The following is a 27,396-nucleotide window of genomic DNA, read 5'->3' as shown; positions in this document are numbered from 1 at the left end:
AGCATCGGGGGCAGGATGGAGACATGGACCCCGGACAGAGTGGAAAGGGAATCGTGCGAATCACGGAGGAAGAAAAGTGTTTCTGTACGAGACAGAATCCTTACCATATATCCAGATTAGTCAGGTTTATGTGGAGGAAATGACCAAGGTGGTGCTACTGGCTCTGTTGAGGGATTACCTGGTTGGTTTAGGGGGAATAAACATAATAACGGGGAAGATAATTGATGACAGAATGACATGGCTGAGCCATATAAGGCTTTATGGATAAGATAGCATCTGAAGGTCCCATTCAGCAGTGGGTGTGGCGGAATGGTCTTATGTGCTGAGGGGGTGTGGTGCACAGAGAAAAAGAAAGCTCCGCCCCGAAGAAGCCAAGTGGCGTATAGTAAACTGGGTGCCTCCTAGGCACTGCTGCTGTCCACAGGCAAATTTGAGGAGCGATTAGAAGACGTCATGCCTTCGAAGCCAAGGCTGCGTAGCCTGCATCGCCCAGTGCTGAGTCCTGCACTTGCCCAGCAATACCTGCGTGCTGAGAAAGGAGGAGCCCGCCCCTGGGTGTCATCTCTGCTGGAGCCTAGTTCTCACTTAGCTCTGTGCCACTGGGTATGCCACTTGACCCCCTTAGTCTTTATTTTCTTTTTAGTGAAATAAACGAGTTGAGCAAGATCTTCTCTAAGATAACTTCCACTTTTCCAATACTATGCATGGTAAAGAATACTTAAAAATATATCTATTTCTTCATTTGGAAAAACAGCAATGATGAAGCCCTAAAAATATAGAGGAACTCTAATTTTTCCCAGTTTGTTTTTCCTTTATGAATGTGATGGGTCTTTTAGGCTGACTGGCAGCGTGATGGATGCCATGGCAATCCCTGTGAACCACACGTACACGAGGCCTCCCAGAATTAGGAAATCTGAAGTAACTGGAAGACCATGAAAAGAAGAAGAATAATCAACCCCTGAGGCACCTAATTAGCTTGAGACATTCTTCTATTGTTCCTTACTTGATATGGAAAAAATTGCCTCACTTGATAAGGCAATTGGACTTTGCAACCAACCTTGGTCAACCTCCTAACTCCAGATGCTTGGATCCCCTCCCAGCTTGCAAAATACCACCTGAAACTGTAACTTCTGTAACTTTCCACTGCCTACCCCAAACCTAGAAAGCCAACTGCTATCCCACCACCCTCCACTGACTCTGTTTTTGGACTTAGGCTGCCCGCAGCCAGGTGATTAAACAGCCAGGTTGCTCACACAAAGCCTGTTTGGGGGGTCTCTTCATTCAGAGTGTGTGTTTTAACAATGGGTGGGGGGAGCTTTGCAAAGGAAGAACAGACAGGCAGGGGGCAGATCCCCTGTGTGGACAGGGCTGCTCAGGCCCATGGGGGCAGAAGGCCTCAGAAGTGGCTACCCAGGTGCTCTGGCAATCCTCCCAGGAGGGAGCCACACCCCTAGTCTCTACTCCGGCCCCTCCCTGCACTGCACTGTGGAGATGTGCCCTGTCCTCGGCTATGGCTTCAGGTTTGGCTCAGTGCTTTATGCTCTGCATACTGGAAAAGCTTATCTTTCCCCAGGAATATCAAAGTAACACGCATGACTTCAGAACAATAGGAAGGTACAGGAAAGCGTTGAGGATGAATACATAATCAGCTGTCATCCTGTCACCCAGAGCAATTTATTTAAGTGCATTTTCTTCTAATGTGTTTTTTCCTTAATGCAAATGTAAAATTTTGCGTTCTGCTTTTTCTTCCTTTGGCTCGACCTCATAGCGTGTTTGTATGCCATCGTATATTTAACCCCACTCCATGCCCACTGCCTCCCTGTGCTCACCCTCTTCTCTGGGTGTCCCTGACTTCAGCCTCCCCTCCTGCACTCACGCTGTGTGCCTGGCTGAAGTGCAGCCATTCTCCATATGTCATTTGGGCCTGCCATGCTGTATGGCTCTCTGTCCCCCATGAAGCTTTCTTGGACCACCTTGGAGAACTCTCCCAATTGTCCATCCGTCCCTGACTCCCTTCCCTTCCTTGGGGTCTGGACCATGCCTTGGGTCCTTAACAAGTGCTGCTGTAGGCTGTTAGGACTCTTTTTATGTAGACACCTCTCAGGCAGTGGTGCGTTGGTAGATACTTAGCAACTGGCTCTCTGGAAGAAAATGTATTCATATATATACAGGCAGGCATACATGGATATGTTTATTGTTTTCAAGATGAGTATTATGCAATTTATAAATAATAATCAAATATACACTGTTCTTTATTGTGAACTCCAAATAGCCAGTTGATCTTCATAGAACACTTTTGCTAATTTTTGTTGGACACTTGTCTCACTAGCCAACCTATGGTGGCAACTGACAAATACAGGTTGGCTCATAGGTTTATTTACGTGAATGAAGAAGACAAAAATGAAATACAGACTTACGGTGGAACTTCAGTCACTCAACAATGACACGAATTCTTTCTTCAATCAAATCATTGTTTTTGAACATTGGAAGAATATTTCTTAAATGTTGTTTTGTGCTAGTTATTTATTTATTTTTGAGACAGAGTCTTGCTCTGTCATCAGGTGCCAGGCTGAAGTGCAGTGGCACAATCTCGGCTCACTGCAACCTCTGCCTCCCAGATTCAAGCAATTCTCCTGCCTCAGCCTCCCGGGTAGCTGGGACTACAGGTGCACACCACCACACCCAGCTAATTTTTGAATTTTTAGCAGAGACGAGGTTTCACCATGTTGGCCAGGATGATCTCAATCTCTTGACCTCGTGATCCACCTGCCTCGGCCTCCCAAAGTGCTGGGATTACAGGCATAAGCCACCGCGCCCGGCCTGTTTTGTGCTAGTTATAATTGAAACAGCTACAGACACAATGTAGTTGTGAGGTTAATCTTATTACTAACATTTTTTTCTATGACTCTCTTAAGTCTAGATGAAGGGCCAGCAATCTATGGCCTGACAAATCCGGTGTGCCACATGTTTTTGTGAATGAAACTTTATTGGAACACAGCCAGGTCCATTTGTGTATGTATTGTCTGTGGCTGCTTTTGTGGTACAGTAGTGGAGTTGAGTAGTTTTAACAGAGACCTGTGGCTTACAAAAGGAAAAATATCGACTGCCTGGCCCTTTATAGAGAAAAGTTTGCTGACCCTTGCTTTACGCAGTCAACGAAACAATACATCAAACCCTAGTCTGTAATGTTTGTCAATTTCCATGTGTAAATACAACCGTCATGGCTGCTGTTAAGCTCCCAGTGTGATGTTATTGAACACGGAGTTGGGAGGAGATTCCCTTTGGGTGCACCATTCTATAGTATTTCCACCACATAGTACAGCAAATACAAATAACCTTAATGACAGAGACAATAATAACATGATTAGGAGCAGAGGAGTTCTGAGTATTTATTACTGTAATCATTAACGTGCTTCATTGTAAGATTTATAGTTTAATTTTAAAATAATGGCTGTGGTTAAAAACCAGCTTGCAAAATTCTTGAAAATTTAGCATATGGCTTGTGAGAGGCGAGGGCTTTCATCTTCACTGGGGAAAATGTGATCTCAGCCCATGTGGTCACACATCTCATCAAACCCTAGGCCCGGGGGTAAGTTCTGCACGTGTTAAGGGCCTGGGAGGGTCTTGTGAGCATCAGAAGTCTGAAACTTGAAGAAAGAAGCCTCTTGTGTGTGGCAGAGGCTCCAACCCCATCTGTTGACTAGAAAATTGCCATGCACTGTGGTCTCTGTGTGGGAGTAAGACCGTGAACTTCTACTCACCACAGGCAGAACTGAATCACTTAGACAGACTCATCTAGAAGGTATAGATGGCACCCTGACCTCATTTGACCTGAACTGGGGACTCCATGGAGTTCAAGGTCAGTTCTGTCAGATCCAAACCCCAGCTTTCTGCTTTGGAAGTACCAACTTACATCCCCACCCTTTCCTCCAGCCCAGGAAAGGAGTAAAGCCAGTGGGGTTCCAGGGGAACATATGACCTTGGCCTGGGAAGATAATGGTCAGGACCCATGTGAATGGGCATGACTGACCGGAATGAGTTGGTGTTTCCTCTAAGGAAATCACGTGCCCCAAACCCTCTCATGCCAGCTGCTCTGTGGCCTTGGAGACAAGCTATTTGCTCCAAGTTCACCCAGAGCTGGATGACAAGTGTGGCTGAGGTGCCTGCATGAAACAGCAGGGAGAGAACAGGAGTTCGGGAGCCACTGGGCTGGGTTCCCATCCCACCATCGTCACTGTGTGCGTGACCTCGGGCTTGTCACTTAACCTCTCTGGGCCTGTTTCCTTGTAGCTTAAACGCCTCACAGAATGGCTGTGGGGTTAACTGAGATAGTGTATGTGAAGGCATGTTGCAAATGAGAGAACAGTGAACTTACTGGCACCGGGACCTCTGCTGAAACACCAGGTGCCAAGGAACCCACATTCTCTCCCCCTTTATTTGAGAGAGGGTCTTGCTCTGCGTGACCATGGCTCACTGCAGTTTTGCTCTCTGAGGGTCAAGTGATTCTCCCACCTCAGCCTCTGCAGTAGCTAGGACTATACCAGGCCTGGCTGATTTTTGAACTTTCAGTAGAGTTGGGGTTTCACCATATTGCCCGGGCTGGTCTTGACCTCCTGGGCTCATGTGATCCATTTGCCTCAGCCTCCCAAAGTGCTGGGATTACAGGCATGAGCCACTGTGCCCAGCAGACCCCACATTCTGTAATGGGAATGGCAGCAATTGGGCCAAATTCTTCCAAGTCGGAGGCTCTCAAAGAAGCAGTCCCTATTCCCATCACCACTTTCCCCCAGCCCATGTAGACAGACAAGTGGGAGAAGGCGAGTAGGAATTACTGGGAGAATGATTTAGTTCTGTTCTCTCATTGTTGGTCTCTTGAGTTCAAGTTGAGGCATCTATTAGAATCATTTATCAAGAAGGCAGGATGAGGGTGCCTGCAGGAGGCAGAAATGGTCATATTGTTCCAGGCTGGATGCTGGCTGAGATGTTGGTATTCTAGGTCCCATCTGGTGCTGGGGATATGGGGATGGAGTTCTGGAGAGAGATTGACCTGTATCCATAGGAGTTTGTGGGGCTGTTTGGGAACACGGGGGCTGTGCCTCCTTTAGCCATCTGAAGAGAGGAGGCTCAGGCACATGGGGAGAAGCCCTGTGAGGTAGTTTGCCTGAGAGGATGGGTCCCCACACCTCAGCTCCCACAGTCCTCAGAGGTGAGGACGAAGACCCGTCATTTCTGTGGCTTTGTACGGGATGACAGTAGGAGGAGCATAGACCTTTGGAGAAGCCCAAAGGGGCCATAGCTGTCCTTCTCAGTGACAGATGGAAGTCATTTCTGAGGCTTTGTATGGGATGACAGAAGGAGGGGCATAGACCTTTGGAGAAGCCCAAAGGGGCCATAGCTGTCTTTCTCAGTGACAGATGGGCTGGGGTCACACCAATAGGGCCCTCAGAAAAACATATCCACTGTGTTCACAGGCCAAGGCCACCAGCAGCAGATGGGACCACAGTGAACCAGAGCAAGAGCAGACCACACTCAAGAGGTGAGGACCTCTGTGTCCCCCAGCTGTACCCTCAGTGCCAGCTCCCAGCCCCATGGGGGTTTGTACACTCAAGTTTGAGAACCAGGCCCTGAACAATGTGGGGCAGCAGTTCCAGGATAAGGCCTCGCCTTTCCTCCCACCCCACCCCGTGGTGCTCCAGAGAAGAGTGAAACAGCACAGCTCTCCTGTCCCCGCCCCACTGCAGATTGCATCCCCTCCCTGAGTGTAGCTGGTGAGAGAAGGGAAGAATGTCAAATCAGATGTGAGACTGAGGCTTTAGAATAAAATAAGATAACATTTAGTAAAAGAACTGAGCAGAAGTTAAAGGAATTTGCCCCAGATGCTATTAAGGGATGGAAGCGTATAACTTGATAGTGCATGGCTGAAGGCAGGGATGGGAGAGATAGAAAACAGGTTTACGTTTCTACTCTTTTAAATTCAGTCTGCTGGATAAACCCCGCATGTAAGACTTCGTTTCTATAGTAGGTGGTTCTTTTGAACTTGATGGATCGGATCAAATACATTTGTAGAGCAGACGTTCTCAAACTTCGGTGCCTGTATCAGAATCACTCAGAAGGTGCATTAAAACACAGACTGCTGGGCCTCATACCCAGGGTTTCTGATTCAATAGGTCTGGGGTGGGATGGAGAATATGCCTCTCAAACAAGTTCCCAGGAGGTGGCGATGCTGCTGGCCTGGGGACCGCTGTTTGAGAATCGCTGTAGAATAGATGAAAGCATCACTGAAATGTGTAGTTAACGTACACAGCCTTGAAAACAGGCCCCCGAGCATCCTAGGATACCAGCGAGAGTGCTGGTTTTATTTATATCACCCGTCTGCTTCCTCTGGGAGGAGCAATGCTTGAGCATCGTGTTGGTCCTCCTGCGTGTTACAGAACTAACTGAAAACCCCTTTGTCCTACAAATGAGTCTGTTATGCCACCCAGGATTTCTCTCACACTCACAAGGTCTGCTCTGCCCAGGTAGATTAGCTACGACAGCACACCTTCAAGTGGGGCCCAAGGTGCAGAGTCAGGGCTGTGTGAGCAGGGCAGGAACATCCTCCAGCCTGCCCTGTGGAAGCGGGGACTGCTCTTGCCTCGGGCTCATCCTCGTGCCTCACAGCCAGTCCTCCTGCACGGTCTGCTGGCATCTCCTCCTCCAAGGGAGCAACCCTCGCGTGTGGAGCCTGATCGGTCTGGTTTGGGCAAAGTTGATCCTATCCAAGGGGTGGATAGGATGGTTCCCTAATCAGGCCAATTAGAGATCTCATTCTCCTGCCTTTGGCCATCTATTCTGGGGTGGGAACCTGGCCAGAGTCATTTCTGGGCATTTGCCATAGGTATATGATAAAGTAAGGTCCCTCTGGAAGTTTGAGTCCTGAGGACTGAGAAATCTGGCACTTGCAAGTGTTACAAAGGAAGTGGGTGGAGAGCAAATGAAGAGACTTGGTGACTTTATTAAGGTCATAGATCCACCTGCCCCTGAAGCTTATAATTTGGACCTACCTTTTATGTGAATAAATAAATTCCCCACAAGTTAATTTGGGTTGGATTATTATTCTTGTGACCCAAAGTCTCAACGAATACACTTACTTACCTGCCTTTTGCGTATCTCCAAACATGTTGGCTTTCCTCCACCCCACTGCTCTACCTGAGCAGGCCTGAATCTCAGTGACAGCCTCCCAATCCCGTGCGAGTCAGGGGCTTTGATTGCTCGGGGGACGCATGCCTCTAAGTAATGAATTCCAACTGACAGCTTGCCCAGTCCACTAGACTTTGATGGGGAGGGTTTGGGTAGCTTCGGTAAACAGTGATCCTGCCTAGCACATTTCCCGGGGGAAGAAGGGAGCACTGATAAACTGCAATTGCAGCGTCATGGGGACTTATAATGCAAAGTCCCACTGCAAAGAAAAAGTTGTCATCTGCCTCCAAAGACCTCTAGTGTTCATCAGGAAACTTCCAGAGTCTTTAGACTGTACCCCTTTATTGCCCTGGGCCCAGTTTTATCTGCAAACCCTGACTGCTGCAGGGAAAATTGCTTAGGGACCGCTGGTATAAACTGGCACAGTGGGCTCTGTTATCAATACCAGGCATCTCTTACCACTTTCACCCAATAAAGTTAGCAAAACATCCGCGTAGCAGGAATGTGACCTACTCAGTACCTTGACCTTCCTAGTACCGAGGTATAGGAGACCACCACTAGGCAGCTTGTGTGATCCCAGACACATGTAGCTTTTCAATGCGTTTCTAAAACACATAGATCTCCATATTTATGGAAATTGACCTTTAACTGTAGATTTCATAGAAAAGGATTTAAATTGCACATTGTCCGGTGAAACTGAATAAAATTCCGTTAGACAGTGCTGTGATCTTTCCCAAGTGCCAAACACTGCCAGCAGCCTAATCGCTGCCACGATTGGCCTCTAATGCTTCCCACTCTTGTTCTGAGGCAGTTCTTCAGGTGGGATGCAGGACCAGCATCAGAATTAGCATCACCTGGGACATTGTTAGAAATACACATTTCTGGGCCCCACGCTAGGCCTATTGAATCAGGAACTCTAGAGTGGGGGCCACGATCTATTTTAAAAAGGTCTTCAGTGAATTCTGATGCACACTTGAGTTTGAGAACCAGTGACCTAATTGATCGAGCTCCTGCATCAGTTTCTACACCACACCCAGCAACACAAAAGATCAGAAGGGGCCAACGGGGACTACCTATTACTCCTCAAGCAAGCTCCTCGGGAGTCTTGACTCTGGCCCCAGATCATGTATGAGTGGCATCACTCATACGTGGGCAATTAAGACAGGGGCAGTTTTTCTACCAAGGTGAAAAGTGTCTACATTCTGTCACACTGATGGCTCTGGACAGAGGACAGGCCGGTCCCTCTGGTGTTTGTTCCAGAGCCTCGGAGGACATTACAATATCTGATGGCAGGGACAGGGTGGGGCTCACACCAGCAGACAAAACAGAATAAAGCAGAATAGAAAGATCTCCAAGGGAAGAAACAAACGCATTTAAAACCCAAGGCTGGGCCAGGTGGATCACACCTGTAATTCCAACACTTTGGGAGGCTGAGGTGGGAGGATCACTTGAAGTCAGGAGTTCAAGACCAGCCTGGCCAACATGTCGAAGCCCTGTCTCTACTAAAATACAAAAATTATCTGGGCGTGGTGGCACATGCCTGTAATCCAGCTAGTTGGGAGGCTGAGGCAGGAGAATTGCTTGAACCTGGAGCTGGAGGTTGCAGTGAGCTGAGATCGCACCACTGCACTTTAACCTGGGTGACAGAGTGAGACACTGTCTTAAAAAAAAAAAAGAACAAATGCATTTAAAACCCATTCCTCCCAGCAACCCACATGGATTACAAAGCCACATTTATCTTTCAAAGTAAATAGCAATCAGTCTCAAGCAGCAAGGAGACTCAAATAATGGCCAACATGTGTTGGTACTGACAGTGACCCATAAATCTCAATTTCTTTGGCAGAGAATGTTGGGTGCCATTTTAATTCCAGGCCATCAGATGAGAAGGAGAGAGATGCACCTCTGCCATGGATCTTAGCAGAGCATCCTTGGAAATACAACCCAATGAGCATAGAGTTTAGCACTAATCGATGGCCGCCAACATGCTTTGTAACACTCCATTACCCAGATGGGGTGCGTGGCGGCTGAAGCATGGAGCAGCTGAGCCTGGGGTGCTCAAAGAGCAGCATCTGAGCAGCCGTCTAGGAAGGACAAAGGGCACTTGGAGCCTCCTGGGCATGACTAATTGCTCCCTCTGCCCCTGGGCCCCCACCTCCGTTTGAGCCCCCCACTGCCCCTGGTGTGCACCGAGAGCACTTTCCACCCTGCCAAACCTTCCTCCAAAGTCTCCCCTGCTTCTCCTCTTGGTGATTTTCTCATCATGTGTGGCCGGTCCCCAGCCTGGTTTTTGTCTTTCAGGGGAGATAAGAAACCTTTCTCCCACTCGTCAGTTTTTTTTTCTGTCTGAGAGTGGAGATGAGTGGCCCTCACTCCCTGTTCTGTCATTTGAAAAGGCATTTTAGAGCCGGGTAGAGTGGCTCATGCCTGAAATCCCAGCACTTTGGGAGGCTGAGGTGGGGGGATCATCTGAGGTAAGGAGTTCAAGACCAGCCTGGCCAATGTAGCAAAACTCCGTCTCTAAAAGTAATGAAAAAAAAAAGGAAAGGCATTGTAGTTAACCTTCAGTTACTAGTCGCCGCTCTGCTAAGTGTTTGGCACACATTTCACTGAATCCGTATTAGCTGTGTGATGTTGGGCCAGTCATCTGACCTCTTTAAGCCTATTAAAAAAAATTTTTTTTGTTTTATTTTGAGATGGAGTCTCTGTTGCCCAGGGTTGAGTGCAGTAGCACCATCTTGGCTCGCTACAACCTCCGCCTCCCAGGTTCAAGTGATTCTCCTGCCTCAGCCTCCCGAGTAGTTGGGACTACAGGTGTGTACCACCATTCCTGGCTAATTTTTTGTATTTTTAATAGAGATCTGGTTTCACCATGTTAGCCAGGATGGTCTCGATCTCCTGACCTTTTGATCCGCCCACCTTGGCCTCCCAAAGTGCTGGGATTATAGGTGTGAGCCATGGCACCTGGCCAATTTGTTTGTTTTTTTGAGACAGAATCTCGCTCTGTTGCCCAAGTGGAGTGCAGTGGTGTGATCTAGGCTCGATGCAACCTCTGCTTCCCAGGTTCAAGCAGTTATCCTGTCTCCACCTCCTAAGTTGCTAGAATTACAGGCACATGTCACCATACCGGGCTAATTTTTGTATTTTTAGTTGAGACAGGCTTTCACAATGTTGGTCAGGCTGGTCTCGAACTGCTGACCTCAGGTGACTCACCTGCCTTAGCCTCCCAGAATGCTGGGATTACAAGCATGAGTCACTGCGCCCAGCCTGTTTTTCCATTTTTTGAATGGGGACAACGCTAGCATTTTCCTTTCAGGGTTGCTGGGGGTTAAGTGGAATCTTCCAGGGAAGTTCCTAGGCAGGCCTGGCATACGGTGAAGCCCGCTTAGGCCTGCCGGCCTCTGCCAGTGCTGGGTGAGGTGCTTTCTTCGCACCCTGAGAGCCTGAGCCAGCCACGCTGCAGGGTACCTGTGCTCTGTTTTGGGTCTCCTCCCCAGGGAGGGAGTGCATCTTACTTACCTTTGCCTCCCTAGTCCTGAGCTCAGGTGATGATGCAGAGTATGTGCTTGATAAATGCACGTGAAGTTAGGAAGGAAAGGAGGAAGACTGTAGGTGAGCCCCAGAAAGCCCTGGTCCTGAGCTAAGAAGAGGGGGCTGGGGGACCCTGATGGGGACGTAACACATGCCTTCACCTGCTCCATGGGAAAGTTGCAAGAAACTGCTTGAAAACTGCTTAGAAACCTTTTGGCAGACAGGAAGGGACTTGAAGAGCTCCCAGCCCTAGTCCAGGTGGGTGGAGTGTGATTCATCCAAAGTCACACGGCCATTTGGTGACAAAATTTGGACCCTAATTTATGGCTGAAGTTTACGAGCATGGGAAGTATTCGATAGCATGTTAGGAACTTGTTGCAAAGGGCTTGAGCTTCAGCAGGAATAGACATTACTAGAAACAGCCGGAAGACCCTAGGGAGGCAGCTGGGAGTAATTCTGGGTCCTACTTCCCCTTTCTGGTAGTTATTAGGAGCCTTCAGCCTGCCACCCCTCCCACCCTTTCCCCACGGCCACTGCCAGGTCTGCTTCAAGGCCAGGCTGAGCAAGGTAGTTCTTTCACCCCCCTTCTCCATCAGGTCTGGGCACTTGCTGGGAAGTGCGTGAGATCAAGTGTCGGGTGCGTGCAGAACAACACTGGCCTCATTTCAAACCTCACGGCATTCTTTTACTAGTTGGGAACATGACTGTTAGGCTGTGTGAGCCCCAGTTTCCTCATATGTAAAGTGAGAATAACAATGTACACTTTATAGATGGCAGGTTATTGTAAGAATTCAGCCGACTTAAGCAAAATGCTAGATGTCGTATAAAGGGATATCTGGTTGGATTTGAGTCAAGGGCCTGTGTCTTATTCTTCTTTGTATTTCTTCCCATTTCCTTGTTCCTCCGATGCTAGAACACTGCCTTATGTTTAGCTGTAGGTGCTAATTATCAGTTCCCGGGAGAAATGAGAAGTTATTTTGTGACCTTTAGAACTTTGCTTCTCAAAGTGTGTAGTTCAGGGACCAGAGGCATTGGCGTCACCCAGACCACTTGTTAGAAATTCAGGATCTTGGAGCTCATCCCAAATCTACTTTAAAAATAAAAATACAAAAACAAAAACCAAAAAACCGTGGTTGTATCCAGCTCCCCAGGTGATTCACAGGCATATTAAACTTCGCAAAGCTCTGCAGTGGAAAGCACAATTTGAAGCGGGGAGAACTGAAAACTCTCATTAAGGTGCTGAGCATTGTGGTGAAGTGATATGCAAGAAAGCTACGCAAACATGAGGGCCGGGCGCGGTGGCTCACGCCTGTAATCCCAGCACTTTGGGAGGCCGAGGTGGGTGGATCATGAGGTCAAGAGATCTAGACCATCCTGGTCAACATGGTGAAACCCCGTCTCTATTAAAAATACAAAAAATTAGCTGGGCACGGTGATGTGTGCCTGTAAGCCCAGCTACTAGGGAGGCTGAGGCAGGAGAATTGCCTGAACCCAGGAGGCGGAGGTTGCGGTGAGCCGAGATCGCGCCATTGCACTCCAGCCTGGGTAACAAGAGCGAAACTCCGTCTCAAAAAAAAAAAGAAAAGAAGAAACAGAAAGCTATGCAAACACGATATGCATCCCCCTCTTCTCACTCTTGCTGGTCTGGAAGGGGTTTCGTGGTTCCACAGAAACTCAAGGACTTAGAATCACTTCTATAAGATCCATAATGGGAACACAGCCAACCTGTGTGTGTGTGTGTTTTCCAGAGAAGACTTGTGGTCTGGAGGGCAGACCTCCCTCTCAGTTGCTGCTCCTGTCACAGATATTGAGGGCAGACTAGTCAAGAGCCCAAGCAACTTCAGACCCCAAGTGGTCGCTTCTAGATGGGGAAGTAGGGCAGGGTCTGAGTTAGGTCTCCCGGGCCTCTGGGATGCCTTTCCGTTATCTCTGGCAGGGGTACAGAATTTGTCAGATGAAATTACTTAAAACTCACTTTTTTCTTTTTGAGATGGAGTCTTGCTCTGTCACTCAGGCTGGAGTGTGGTGGCGTAATCTCAGCTCACTGCAGCCTCCACCTCCTAGGTTCAAGTGATTCTCCTGCTTCAGCCTCCCAAGTAGCTGGGACTACAGGCACTCACCATCATGCCTGGCTAATTTTTGTATCTTTAGTAGAGAAGGGGTTTCACCATATTGGTGAGGCTGGTCTCGAACTCCTGACCTCAAGTGATCTGCCTGCTTCTGGCCTCCCAAAGTGCTGGGGTTACAGGCATGAATTACCACACCAAAACTCACTTACTTTTTAAAGGTGTATGTTACTTAGCCCTGTGATGAAGATTCAAACATGCAACAGCCATTTGCCACATGCCTGCTCCATGCTGGGCCTGTGTGGGTCCTGGGAAAACAACCATAGCTAAGACCGGCCGTCGCCCTCACGGTGCTTATCCTCCAGCAGGGAGAGAGGTGTGTGAGCAGCTAGCTAGGCACAAGGAGCTGGCGCCATGGAGAGAGGTCCGCAAGGGGCCACGGGCCAGTGCGCAGCACAGATGAGTGTGAGCATTGGCACCAAGCAGCCGAGATGCTCACAACCTCAGACCCAGGGGAGACAGGACAGAGACACAGCAAGCAAGGCAACAGGAGGATGCTGAGTGGATCCCGGTCTGAAAAATGCTACAAACAACAATCTTGGGGCAACTGGGGAAATTGGAGTAAGGTCTGGATATTGGATAATATAAAATGATCTTTAGTTTTCTTAGCTGTGGTGATGGTACTGGGCTATGTAGGAGAATGTCCTTAGTAAGAGGACATTCTCAGCCTCCAGCTACTCTGGAGGCTGAGACATGAGAATTACTTGAACCTGGGAGGTAGAGGTTTTAGTGAGCCACGATCGTGCCACTGCACTTCAGCCTGGGTGATAGAGTGAGACTCTGTCTCAAAAAAAAAAAAAAGAAACATATACTAGCTTATAAATATTTAGAATTGAAGTATCATGATGTCCGCAACTTGCATATGGAATATATATGTGTATTTCTTTCTCTTTCTTTCCCTCTCCCTCTCATCTCAACTGGTTTTAAAAGTGACACACTCATAAATATGCACACAGATATAAAGCATATATACCAATATGCAAACAATTATTGAGTCTAACCTGTAGGGGATATGGAAATTCATTGTATCATCTTTTAAACTTCTTTCTGTATTTGAATACTTTTGTAACGAAAAGTAGAGAAAACCACTGGGAGTCGTACACGAATCGGGTGAGTGTTATAGTGTGACCGTTTAGGAAGTAGATGCCCGCTCGTGTTAGTTTCGTGGCCAGCGACGGATAGTTTCCAAGTGCGTTCACTTACATGGTCTTACTTCACCCTCAAAACAGCCCAGGGGGGTCTTTATAATAGTCGTCATCTCCTTTTTTTTTTTTGAGACGGAGTTTCGCTCTTGTTACCCAGGCTGGAGTGCAATGGCGCGATCTCGGCTCACCGCAACCTCCGCCTCCTGGGTTCAGGCAATTCTCCTGCCTCAGCCTCCTGAGTAGCTGGGATTACAGGCACCATGCCCAGCTAATTTTTTGTATTTTTAGTAGAGACGGGGTTTCACCGTGTTGACCAGGATGGTCTCAATCTCTTGACCTCGTGATCCGCCCGCCTCGGCCTCCCAAAGTGCTGGGATTACAGGCGTGAGCCACCGCGCCCGGCCAGTCATCATCTCTTTACTAATGACTGATCGAGGTCTGCAGGCCTTGAGTGATTTGTTCAAGACCACGTGCTGGGAAGTGATGGAGGTGGGACTCAGGCCCAGGTCTTTCGACTCCAAATCTAGGTCTCTTTTCCCACCCAGAGTCTCCCTCAGGGACCCGTGGTTTATTTCCACTGTACCAGGAGCCCCTGTTGATGCCAGGACTTGTAGCCCAGACATGAAGAGGAGCTCAGGAGTTTGTCCTCCCAGCCCCAGCTCTGTCCTCAGGCACCGGCCATCATCCCACCCTTCCATTTGGGCTTGGCGGAGTGAAGGAAGGGAGGCAGGCACATGACGGGAAAGTGGCAGCTGGCCTTGGCCCTTCCCCTCATCTGAGGCCTGGGCCAGTCGAGGCAACCGCCTGGCTGAAGCCAGCTGGTAGGGGAGAAACACCTCTCAAAGCCAGAGGGAGGGGCTCTGGGCCCACACTGAGCACATCCATGCAGAGATGATGATTCCTTAAGGTGCGGAGCCATAGGGTGACTTTTATCGCTCGTTCGTGCATGAGCCAGCTAAACGGTGCCTTCTTGGTCTCTTGCCAGTTATTACTTATGCTGCCAGAAAGTCCCCATCACTCTGTTGAAGAGGGCAGGTGCCCCTCCCTAGACCAGGCTCCCTGGGCCCCCCCACTCCCCCTCCCACCCGGCTAGCGGCCAGCCGGCTCCTGTGTGTCTCAGCTGTGCTGCTGCTAGGAAGCAGGCCCAAACAGGGGGGTCTGTGCTGTCTGTACCTCCTCAGCATAGACCGCCCCCGTTTGGGCCCGGTGTGGACTTCATACTCTCTTTCTAATCTCCTGTCTATTTGTAAGCCTCTTTTCTAACTCGGAAGCCTCCTGGAGAGTTGCTGGAGCATCCAAAAGAGATTTTCGGTGTTCACTGTATTCCCAGGGCCTAGCCCAGGACTTGGTCACAGCAGGGCCTGGAAAAGTGTTCGGTGGGTGTTATGGGCTGAATTTTGTGTTCCCTCAAGTTCATGTGTTGAAGTTTTTTTTTGAGATGGAGTTTCGCTTTTGTTGCCCAGGCTGAGTGTAGTGGCACGATCTTAGCTCACTGCAACCTCTGCCTCCCAGGTTCAAGCAATTCTCCTACCTCAGCCTCCCCAGTAGTTGGAACTACAGGTGCGTGCCACCACACCCGGCTATTTTTTTGTATTTTTAGGAGAGACAGGGGTTCACCATGTTAGCCAGCATGGTCTCGATCTCCTGACCTCATGATCTGCTCACCTCGGCCTCCCAAAGCGCTGGGATTACAGGCGTCAGCCACAGAGCTCAGCCTCATACGTTGAAGTTCTAACCCTCAGTACCTCAGAGTGAGATTGCTTATGGAGGCAGAGTCTTTAAAGAGGTGATTCAGGTGAAATAAGTTCACTGGGGTAGGCTTTAATCTAATATGACTGGAGTCTTTCTACGAAGAGGAGATTGGACACAGGAACAGAAAGAAGACCGTGTGCAGACAGAGAAGAGAGGCAGACATCAGAACACAAAGAAAGGCTGGGTGCGGTGGCTCACGCCTATAATCCCAGCACTTTGGGAAGCTGAGGCAGGCGGATCACTTGAAGCAAGAGTTCAAGACCAGCCTCACCAACATGGTGAAGCCCTGACTCTACTGAAAACATAAAAATTAGCTGGACATGGTGGTACACACCTGTGATCCCAGCTACTGGGGAAGCTGAGGCAGGAGAATCACTTGAACCCTGGAAGCGGGGGTTGCAGTGAGCTGAGGTCACGCCACTGTACTACAGCCTGGGCAACAGAGCGAGACTCAAAAAAACCCAAAAACAACCCCCAAAACTAAAATGACATCTCTCCGAAGGCTAAGATATCCATGTGGGCTCCGAGAGGGACACCAGCACCACCAGGAGTAAGCATCAGTGAGAATCACAGGACCTTGGGAGGCTGCTTCTGCCTGTTTGCCCTTCAGCCAAGCCCATTTCAGCTACAACAGAGATGAGATTTCTCTGGCTTGCTGGAGAGCTGTGAGCTTGGAATCAAACAGGCCTGGATGGGAATCTTGCCTTGGCCACTCACTAGCTGAGTGGTCTAAGGAGAGTTTCTTCAACACTCTGAGCCACGATTTCCCCATCTGTAAAATGGGGATAATACCTATCTCACAGGGTGTTTTCATGGATTAATTGACATAAGCAGGCAAAGAAGTTGGCGTATTTAAAAATTCTCAAAAGTAATGGTGTCTTTCTATATATCTTAGTTCTATCCAACTCAAGAAATGTAAAAGTATTCTTCCAAACATCATCAAATATCTATTTTCACTGTCAGCACTTGATCAAAAACTGCTGTGCGTCTGGCCTTGAATAAGACGGTACTGGACAAGAAATGGCAGCATGGTCATTGCCTGCTTTGGCTGTTCTCACAGAATCCCATCTTTGTTTTCCTGGTATCTGAATTGCCGGAATCTTCCTGGAATCTTTGAATTGCTCATGGCAATGGAGTCAATTAAGGTTCAGTTAGGGTAAAAGGTCACATGCTTAAAATGAATAGAACTTTGCTTCCACATTTCTCTTTCCTGATAATGTTTAAATAGCTGATAGCAGGGGAGGTAACCCCGCAGATCTCCAGGCACCATGATGACCATTCTCATCAGCCCAGTTGATGCCCAGATACCAGTGTGGAAGGGACTCTATGACTCCTGAGAGATCAGAGGAGGTAAAGGGCGTTACCCAAAGTTGGGCAGCTAGTGCATAGGTATTAGGAGACCTCAAAGGCATTACTGGAGATCCTTTGGGTGAGACAACACGAAAACACAGCACAGCAATAAAAACCAGCTCTGACATCAGCCAGACCATGATATTCACAAATGAATGGAGACAATGCCCACAGAATAGAAAGATGTGCAGCACAGACCCTCCTCATCTGTGTTTGCATCGAGACAGGGAGGAGGCCACTCGAAAATCAAGAAACATGACTAAACGCTTCCCTCTTCTGACTAACAGGAGTGACTTGTGTCCTGTATCAACGCCAGCTCAGCCCTGTTTTTATTTTCTCATTTGCTAGATCATTTATTGATTACATTAAATCATAATCAGTGATACTTAGTTAACTGTTAAATTATTGCGATGCCTGATCATTGAATTGCCCTCCTTTTTAACAGAATCCAATCCAGAATTCCCCTTGCCTTCCCACCCTTCCTTAGACTCATCCAGCACGAGCCCATGTGTGGGGAGTGAGCTCTGGCTTGCTGCAGTAAGCCACAGAAACTAACTTGCAATTGATGTCAGCTGTGTTCCCCATGGTCTGAGGATGGTGAATGTTCACATCTCTAAAATGGGAGTCAGAATTCCTACCCAATATTCTTTACAGGCCTATTGTAAGAATCAAGCGATATAATGCAGGTGGGAATGAATTTTTAAAGTTGAAATTGCTGTAGTCCGTAAGTGAGTGTGATGTGGAATTTCCAAATGGTTCTCTTTTCAGATGTAGAATAAGACATTTTTAATGATGGAAGATTCCTATTAAGCTTCTGTTATGTGTTCCTGCTTCAGTTTCATGGGTGTTAATCTTTCCCATGATTTAATGTTAAGTGTAGCAATTAACAGGAAAATTTAGAAGGGACTTGCCCAAGGTTGAGACCTGCCTTGGAGGAAAAGCTGAGTGTTTGTGGGTGCGGAGCCCAGTGAGCTTGTAAAACTGGTCCCTGCTGGGCCCAACCCCTTCCCTTCCCTGCTGGGAACCTCGCTTTCTATCAGGGAGTGGCCAGGCTTTTAGCCAGGCTGAGAGATAAGGCTATCAACCTATCTGGGAAAGGCAGCCTTTTAAAAATACCAGCCTCATCAGTGGTCTGCCCTGCCTCCAGGATCAGGACAAAACTTCTGAGGCTGGCCTTTTTGGTCCTTCCCTCTGGCCACTTCTTTTTATGCACCCCATCCCGGGCCTCCCCAAAGTCTCAAGAATTCCCAACTTCATTCTCCCTTTTCCAGCCTCCAAGTCAAGCAAGGCTGGTTCATGCTTTTTTCCTCTGTGTACAATGTCCTTCTACTTCTTGAAGGAAAAGTCAAGGTTCAACTCAGACATCACCTCCTCTATAAAGGCGTCTCAGCTAATCACCTCTGCCCCAGGGCTCTAGTAATGTTTTGTACATAATGTTATTTACAAATGTATTGCATTGTGTTGAAATTATGCCCGTCTTTCAACTTCCGACCTCCCTTTCCCCACCCCGTAAGGGACTAGAGACCCTGGCATAGGGGGAGGTCCTTTTTCAGTTCTGTACCCTCGGGGATATACTTTCCTGGTACACAGGAAACAGCTGCTGTGGATCTTGTTATGTTTTTAGACTTTAGACTTAAAGCAGTTTGTTTTCTTACCACTTGGGTTTCTCTTGGGACAAGGAAGCTGGAACATTTGTCACTGGAAAGTTTTTAGCAGTCATGGAAAGGGCATTCCTAGTCAACAGAGAACCCGTAGCTCTGCCCAGCTTTGGTCATGCCCTACTCATAGGAAAATAATTTTCTTGATCATATTTTCAGGCCTGCCAAGGAGCTGCTCAGGGTGGATGGTTAATTAGCTTTTACAGTGATTATTTTTCCACCAGTTATAAGTAATGTGTAGCTTGGGAATTTTTCTTCATTTCAAGGACTGCTTTCTTGTTAGCATGTAGATATTTTATTTTGGATGAATACATTTTCATGAATGTCTTGTGGTTTTTAGTATTATTTGGGTTGTAGCTACTAGGGAAGAGATCAGTATCTGGGAGCAGTACATGTTAATTCTCACCCCCTCAACCCAGGAGAGTCAGAAAGGAAGTGAGCTTCGCCCTGTAGCCTCTTCTTGTTCCTGTAGGGAGCACCCTAGCCTGGAAGTCAGTGGCCTACATTCAAGTCTTGGCTTTGTTTTTTCTAGTGGTCCTCTGTGGTCCGCACACCAGCAGTATCATTTGGGAACTGGTGATAAATACAAATATCCGAGGCTCACTGAATTAGCAGCTCTGTAGTTAGGGCCCAGAAACTTATTTTAACAAGCTCTTCAGGCGCTTCCAATGCCCAGGACGGTTCCAGAGCCACTGATCTAGTCAAACCCCTTTATTGTATCATTTTGTAATAAATTTATTTTCTGATCGTGTAAATCGTATACCATATCCATACAATAACATGACATAAAGAGTGGGAGAGACAAAAGTTTAGATAGAAACTCCACGTATAAACATTTTCATGCATTTTCTTCCAGCACTTTTTCTCAAACACACGTATTTTCACACAGTTGCAATCACAGGACACACACAATGAGGCCTGTTCCTCATGTTGGAACATAAGCGCTACTCAGTGTTGCCACCTACACATCTTCCTAAGAACTATATATATATGTATTTTTTGAGACAGAGTCTCATTCTGTTGCCCAGGCTGGAGTGCAGTGGTGCCATCTGGGCTCACTGCAACTTCCGCCTCCCAGGTTCAAGCGATTCGCCTGCTTCAGCCTCCCGAGTAGCTGCGATTACAGGCACGTGCCACCACGCCGAGCTAATTTTTGTATTTTTAGTAGAGACGGGGTTTCACCGTGTTGGCCAGGATGTTCTCGATCTTGTGATCTGCCCGCCTCGGCCTCCCAAACTGCTGGGACTGCAGGTGTCAGCCACCGCGCCCGGCCCCTAAGAACTGTTTTTAAGGGCCACTGCCGCTCCACTGGAGAGCCCTGTCAGAACTGACCTCACCAAGCCCTGAATGTGAACCTGCACGCGTGGAGGAGAAAATGCTGTAGACAAAGAGGCCTCTTGCATTCCATGCATTTGATTATCTTCACTTTTTCCCCATGCCTCCCCACCCCTAGCCAAGCCCCACTGGGGAAAAATGGAAACGAGGGATGCTTCTGGAAATAGAGCCCTAAGTGGGGAGGGAAAGGAAGGTTAGCTAACTGCCCCATCTTCCAGTCATCCAGAAACTCAGTTCTCCCAAGCTGGAAACCCTCTCCTGAAACCCCGAAGCAGCTGAGATGTCACTGCGCTGCCTTGTGGCCATGTTTTGAAATTGCACCTTCAGTGGAGCAGCCAGGCGGGCTCCCTGACTCCTCCAGGGCTGGAGTGACTGAACTTGGTCTTCTCGCCCCACGTGGATGCCCGAATGTGAGCCCGGACTGCCTTTCTTACCACAGCTCCACCACCCGCTGCAGGACAGACCAGGCTTGGCCCCCTTCTTCTAGTTAACACCTTGGGGCTGAAGTCCAGCCTTCTGGGCAGAAATTCGGAGGTACTTTGGGCTCCTAGTCAGCCCATTTCTTTGGTGGGCTGAACCCCAATTCCCGGATGAGAGCGCCCCACTCGAAACAGGTCACCCTCCTGGGGACCAGTGCTTAGCACCTTCCTGGCTGTGAGAACTGCTATGGCCTCTGTTCTATGTGGAGCCCGTGGCTGTCAGGGACACCCATGTTGAGGCCAGGGTGGTGACACTCCTGCGATGATGAAATGGGGACTGTTCCACCCTGTCTCGGGCCCGGCCTCTCTCTGCCTCTCTCCCTGCTGTGCTGCCTGTGAGGACCCAGTGTGCCCGCAGCACCGTGGCAGCTGGAGTGGAGAGGAGGGCGGGGAGAGGCCGAAGTGGGAAGCCAGGCACTAGATTCACTTGGTTTTTGGCTGTGCACTTGTTAGGTGATTCATGTTTTCAGGTCAGCTTACAGACCCTATGCCTTCAACCGGCAGCCCTGCAGTTTCTCTCTGCGGCTCAGAATGAAAGAATATGGGTTCCAGTCCTGAGTCCCTGTGAGAGGCAAGCAAAGTGGAGGACGGGCTGCTCTCCTCTGGCCTCTCCAGGGTGAGCCGTTCAGCAGGACCACACACCCGCTCAGCTGTAGGGCTAGGAAGGCTGGCCCTGGATGAGGGAGGGCCTCCTGCAGAGGAAAGAAAGAGAGCCTTTCCCTGGCGTGCTGTGGGCTGGCCCTCTGCTGATCCCAGGACTTTGTGCACTCCTGGGAGAATGAGTTTCATCTCTGGATTCTCCCTCAAATATTAGTCATGGATGACGTTCCGTATAATTGTGGAGGCTTCTCAGAAATCTGACAGACACTGCTGGGGTAGTGGTTTTGAGTGTGGCTGAACCTGCAAGGTTGGGTGGAGGTGGCAGGTGGGAAGGGACAGTGGAAGATTCCTTTCCCAGGGGTCGTCTTGGGATGAGCAGTCTAACTGTAGCTGATCAGGGCCATTTTAATTTTATTTTTCTTGTACATTTAAGTACTTAAAGTCCTTCAAAACCTTAAACCCCTTTATATATCTTGAAATATACTTAGAATCTCTAGCAATATGCAGCATGTGTCCACAGTTTTTTTTTAAAATTATGATTCAATGTGTAGATTCTTTAGTCCTGTTTTTTTCTCCCTACCTTATTGCATATATAATTCCTTTCCTTCTTCCCTTGCTTCCTTCTTTCCTCCCTTCCTCTCTTTCTATCTTTCTTTCAAGACAGAGTCTCACTCTGTCACCCAGGCTGGAGTACAGTGGCGTGGATGTCAGGTCACTGCAACCTCCGCCCCCCTCCAGGTTCAAAGGATTTTCCTGCCTCAGCCTCCCAAGTAGCTGGGATTACAGGTGCCTGTCATCATGCCCAGCTAATAATATTTGTATTTTTAGTAGAGACAGGGTTTCATCATCTTGGCCAGGCTGGCCTTGAACTCTTGACCTCGTGATCCACCAACCTCGGCCTCCAAAAGTGCTGGGATTATAAGCATGAGCCACTGCACCTGGCCTGACCTGCATATACAATTCTCTTATACTTGTTTTTCAAAGCTACAATTACTGAACTTTTTCAGAGGTCACAGGTCCCTTTGATAATTTGCCGAAAGTTATGACCTCTGCCCCCCACTCAAAATGCACATACACATAGCCTTGGGCACCATATCAGGAGGTGGGAGGACTCTCTGAAACCCATCCTCTGCGCTAGGTTAAACGGTGAGTGCCTAGGGGCCAGCAATAAACTTCTGTTTCTGGACTTCATCATTATTGCCCCCAAAAGTTCTGTGACTTTTAGTAATAGATATTCAAAACAAAGCCTGTTTGGAGTTGGACTTGGCAATAGCTGGAGTCCGTGACTACCACGGTTTGTGCTTGGGCATTCGAATTGTTTCCAGCTTGTGTTGCTATCATCACCGTTGTATGGGTGTTTTTTTTTCTTTTTCTTCCTAGATGGTCTATTTTTTGGAAGGTATTTGGGCTTGAAAAGCACACGTACTTTATGAGCTGTGTACCTCTGCTAAGGCCTCCTTCTCTTCTGTCTGGATACCACCCTTCGAGACCGTACTCAAATGCTGCCTCCTCCCAGAAGTCTTCCCTCCACTTGGAAGTAAACTCTGAATCTGTACTTACTCCTCTCTCGTGATGCTCATTACACGCCATGTTCTAGTTGATAACATTTACATATGTGACTCAGTGGTATACCTCATGTATTGTGTTTGACACAGAGAATGGATCATTTTAATGATCCTCTGCTCCGCCTTCTGGGTTCAAGCAATTCTCCTGCCTCAGCTTCCCAAGTAGCTGGGATTGCAGGTACCCACCACCATGCCCAGTTAATGTTTTGTATTTTAAGTAAAGATGGGGTTTCACCATGTTGGCCAGGCTGGTCTCAAACTCCTGACCTCAGGTGATCCACCTGCCTTGATCTCTCAAAGTGCTGGTATTACAGGCGTGAGCCACCGTGCCTGGCTGACGTTCTTTAGAATTGTGACAATGACAGGGAGATCAGCTTTTGGTTATATTATTGTATTTACATTCTTTGTGGGCAGTTGCTCTTTTATGGCCGGCACATCCTCCCTTCAGCCCGTCCCATGGCCCCTTACTTCCCCCCACTGCCCCACTCCTGCCCCATTTGACCGTAAATTCCTGCAAGACGGGGACAGCCGTGCAGCCGCCTGTTGTCCAGGGCCCACAGCACAAGGGCGGCAGTTCGCAGGCCAGGGCCCCAGCGAGATCGCCTTAGAATGTCCTCCCTTTTCCTCTGTGGGAGGCCAGATTTTCTTCATACATTTCAAACAAAGCAACACATCACAACAGACTGGATACAGAAAGAGGTAAGGGAACCCAGCCATCTTTTGTGAAGCCAGATATTAGAGAAATTTGCAACATTTCTTTGTAAAACAGTGTCACTCTTCTGCCTCATTTAAAAATTACTTGGAAAATACAAATTATTTTTCATAAAATTAGATTATATGTGTGAACATGGAAGGGTTTATTGTTTTAGAAAGCATTAACAGATTGTAAAGCTTTCTCAGTTTTAATTTCTAATGTCATACACATTGCTATCTCACAGAATGAACACTGCGGTCCTCAGTGATTATTATTATTATTTTTGAGACGGAGTTTCAGTCTTGTTGCCCAGGCTGGAGTGCAATGGCGTGATCTTGGCTCACCATAACCTCTGCCTCCCGGGTTCAAGTGATTCTCCTGCTTCAGCTTCCTGAGCATCTGGGACTATAGGTATGCGCCACCATACCTGGCTAATTTTTGTATTTTTTAGTAGAAATGGGGTTTCACCATATTGGATAGGCTGGTCTTGAACTCCTGACCTTGTGATCTACCCGCCTCAGCCTCCCAAAGTGCTGGATTACAAGCGTGAGCCACTACGCCTGACCTCCTCAATGATTTTTAAGAGTAAAAGTGTCCTGGGAACAGAGAGTGTGAGTTGTCCTCAGGCACTGCCTTACGTATGGCAGATGCTCACAGATGCTTGTGACATTCACGAGGGACTGACTGAACAGGTAGCTTTCCACTGCTCCTAGGATTTGGAAGCTGAGGCTAGGGTGGAGGGAAGGGAGAAGGCGCCTGTTGATAGAGGGCCCAGTGGAAGGTGGGGCTTGTCAGGGTCTGCGAGCAGCAGCTGCTCTTTGGAGCCGTATTGGCTCTGATGATAATACCGGTTGGGGGACCTGGGTCTCAGGCAGTGGGGGCTGGGCGTAAGCGTGACTTGCCATGGGGGCTTCAAGCAGCTCACTCTGTCCAGTCCCCGTTAGTGCTGACGGCAGGAACAACTGTCTGAATCTGTCTCTCTGGGAGAGGAACTGAGCAGAATGTTTTTCTAGAAACCTCTCTGGCTGTCAGATCACTGGATGTGGGCTTGACAGAGAGCGTTGCGGCCTCAGAAGAAAGATTGAGTCTACAGGAACCTCTCCCTGCTCTGCCTTGACCAGTCATGCGCCCGCCGGTGAGGCACTTAACTGCCAGCTTACTCAACCATATGGTGAGGACGAGGTAAAATGTCCGTGGAGTGCCTGGCACATGCTGGGTGCTCAGTACATTAGTGACTCCATTAGTCAGATGTCATTAATAATAAATGCTCAAAAGAAGGAGGCTGGGAGGAGGGGCTAACGAGGAAGGGTCCTGGAGGGAGTTCTTCCTGGTGCGGGATGAGTCGCAGTGCGGCATAGGTGATGGTTTCTCAGCCTCTGCACTCATAACCTTTTGGGCTGGATAATTTGGTTTTGTGCAGGCTGTCCTATGCATTGTAGGCTGTTCAGCGGCATCCCTGGCCTCTACCCGCTAGATGCTGGCAGGAAAGCCTCTCTCCCGGGTCTTTACAACCACAAATGGCTTCAGACATTGCCACGTGTCCCCTGGGGGGCAAAATTGCCCCTGTTGAGAGCCACTGGTGTCGAAACTCACCTGACAAGGGCTCACCCACAGGACACCGGCTTTCCTGCGGTTTCCCCAGAAAGACATCACACCAGCCACATGCAACAGATTAGGCTCACTCACTGCGGAAGAATTCTGCCAAGAGATTCTGCTTCCAAGAGAACAAGAGGCCTCCTGACTCTGATCCTCTTTCCCGAGGAACCCTCTTGCTAATAGCGGCCATTTCCCTCAGCAGTTGTGCAAACTAGGCCCCGGGGAAAGAAGCAGGCTGACCAGGACAATGAGCTTGGTCAAGGAAAATCTGGACAATACCCAGAAGCCTGGGGGAGGCCGTCCCTCCCTTCAACCTCGACCTCAGCATGGCGTGCTTCCAATTCCCACGCTGCAAAAACTGTCTGGGCCAATCGACAAGTAGAATGGATAAGCTACACCCAAAATGCTACAGCAGTGAGAATGAATGAACCTCAACTCCATGAAACTCCGCGGTTGACTTTCACAAACGTCAGGTCGAATGAAAGAAGCCAGGCGCAAGAGAGCAACTGATGTGTTTCTCTTAACAAAAAATCTCCCCAAAGGCAAAATCATATATGTTAAGGTTCAAAGGGCACACAAGGAAGGCTTTGGGGACTGGTTCAGTTTGCGAGGATTTATTGAGGATTTATGATTTGGCCCTTTTCTAGATATATGATATAAACTTAAAAAAAAGTAAACAAATAAACACAACATTCTTGGCCAAAAGGCAGGAAAGGCCCTTTAGCAAAATCACTATGAACCAAGGGAATAAAGATTTCCAGCAATTTTACCTGTATGGCTCTAAATTATTATGTGGGCCGGGCGTGGTGGCTCACGCCTGTAATCCCAGCACTTTGGGAGGCCAAGGCGGGTGGATCACAAGGTCAAGAGATCGAGACCATCCTGGTCAACATGGTGAAACCCCGCCTCTACTAAAAATACAAAAAATTAGCTGGGCATGGTGGCGCATGCCTGTAATCCCAGCTACTCGGGAGGCTGAGGCAGGAGAATGGCTTGAGCCCCTGAGGCAGAGGTTGCGGTGAGCCGAGATCGCGCCATTGCACTCCAGCCTGGGTAACAAGAGCGAAACTCCGTCTCAAAAAAAAAAAAAAATAATAATAATAATAATAATAACTAAGGGTCATTTTTGGATGTGGCCTTATAAATGACATGATGTATCAAAAATAATTAATATAGTGCTTGGCACAGAAAATACTTCGTGAGTGGTAATAATTAATGCTACTCAATTATTAGCTGATCTCGGATGTAAAAATAATAGTCAAATATAAAGGAACAGCCCTTTGTCTTAAAGGGGGAAAAAGTTTCTGAAATTTTTAGGTACATCCCCTGTTGGTAAATTTCTTATTCTCAAAGTTTTCAGAGCTCTCTCCAAACTTAGTCTTAGAGAAGAGAAAAATCTACCTTTGCGTTACTAGCTCCTGACCAGTGACCAGTACGAAAACGAAGTCCCTAACACCTGTCCGGATTGGCCAAATTGTTCAATTAACTGATCCGTCATTTATTGGTCCACTGGTTAGCCTGGAAGCTGGGCTTCACTCTCCCTGCCTGATCAGGCATTTGATCTGTCTTTGGCCACCAATCTCGTTTATGAATTCACAAACAAAACAGGCGGGACTGCTGTTGGATTCTTCAGCCTCAGACGAAAACACTGGCCAAAAAGCAAAGTCCAGAAATTGTGCAATGATAGCTCTACTTCAGACCTGACCGGAAATGGAACTCTTACAAATTCCCCTCTCTTCTGAGAGAGCCAGGCAATTAGACAACCCCAAAACGACAGAGCATTTCATTGCAAGCCTGGCTCCCTGGTTGCAAATTAGATGCCACATTAACTCTCAGGAAGATCGGAATCGCTTTCAGATCATTCTCCACGGAATAACTTTTAGTATGACTGTTTCCATATCAGATATGCAAGAGACTTTACAGCTAGCTGCAGGCACTCTTAGAAGACTTTTAATCCCAGGATGATTTTCTGAAATTTCATTTCTGTTTACAAACGGCTATGTGTCCCTGTGAACCTGTGAAGTCACGTATAGAACGTGCTCTGAAGCAAGCTCTGTCTCATACAGTCAGAAAACCCTGGATTCTTTGTGACACACATTTTGAAAAGAAAAATCCATGGCCATCTATGGAGAAAAGTCAGGCTCTTACCTGGTTTCAGGCTTTGTCCACGGGCATTTGATTGGATAAAGATGGATAAAACCAAGAGAATGGTGACACTCAGGCGACTTGTGTCCATTTCTCCGTTTCACCCAGGGTCCAGGCTTTCTGGCTAATTTCTGAAGCCAAAGAGATCAGAATGCCTATTAGATCGTTTGTTAGGGGAGACTGCCCATTAATAATTAACCTCTCAACATGCTATCTACTGCCCCCCAACCACAAATCTACTTAT

The 27,396-nt window shown here is 48.1% G+C and overlaps 1 protein-coding gene and 1 long non-coding RNA gene across 2 annotated transcripts in view; one reads left to right on the top strand and one right to left on the bottom strand.

Moving 5' to 3' along the window:
- The window catches only part of LOC135268657 (uncharacterized), a 244,723-nt gene that overhangs the window by 62,270 nt on the left and 155,057 nt on the right, over positions 1-27,396 (top strand). The gene's annotated exons all lie outside the window — the stretch shown is intronic.
- The window catches only part of LIPC (lipase C, hepatic type), a 173,034-nt gene that overhangs the window by 119,548 nt on the left and 26,090 nt on the right, over positions 1-27,396 (bottom strand). Inside the window, exon 3 of the mRNA XM_064361346.1 lies at positions 27,156-27,283. Coding sequence (XP_064217416.1) covers positions 27,156-27,243 — 88 coding nt within the window. The 5' untranslated portion in view covers positions 27,244-27,283. The remainder of the gene's footprint in view (positions 1-27,155; positions 27,284-27,396) is intronic.

The sequence above is a fragment of the Aotus nancymaae genome, unplaced genomic scaffold (genome assembly GCF_030222135.1).
Source record: "Aotus nancymaae isolate 86718 unplaced genomic scaffold, 86718_ANA_hifiasm-v0.15.2.pri h1tg000041l, whole genome shotgun sequence".
NCBI lineage: Eukaryota > Metazoa > Chordata > Mammalia > Primates > Aotidae > Aotus > Aotus nancymaae.
This window is presented reverse-complemented; position numbering and strand designations above follow the sequence as displayed.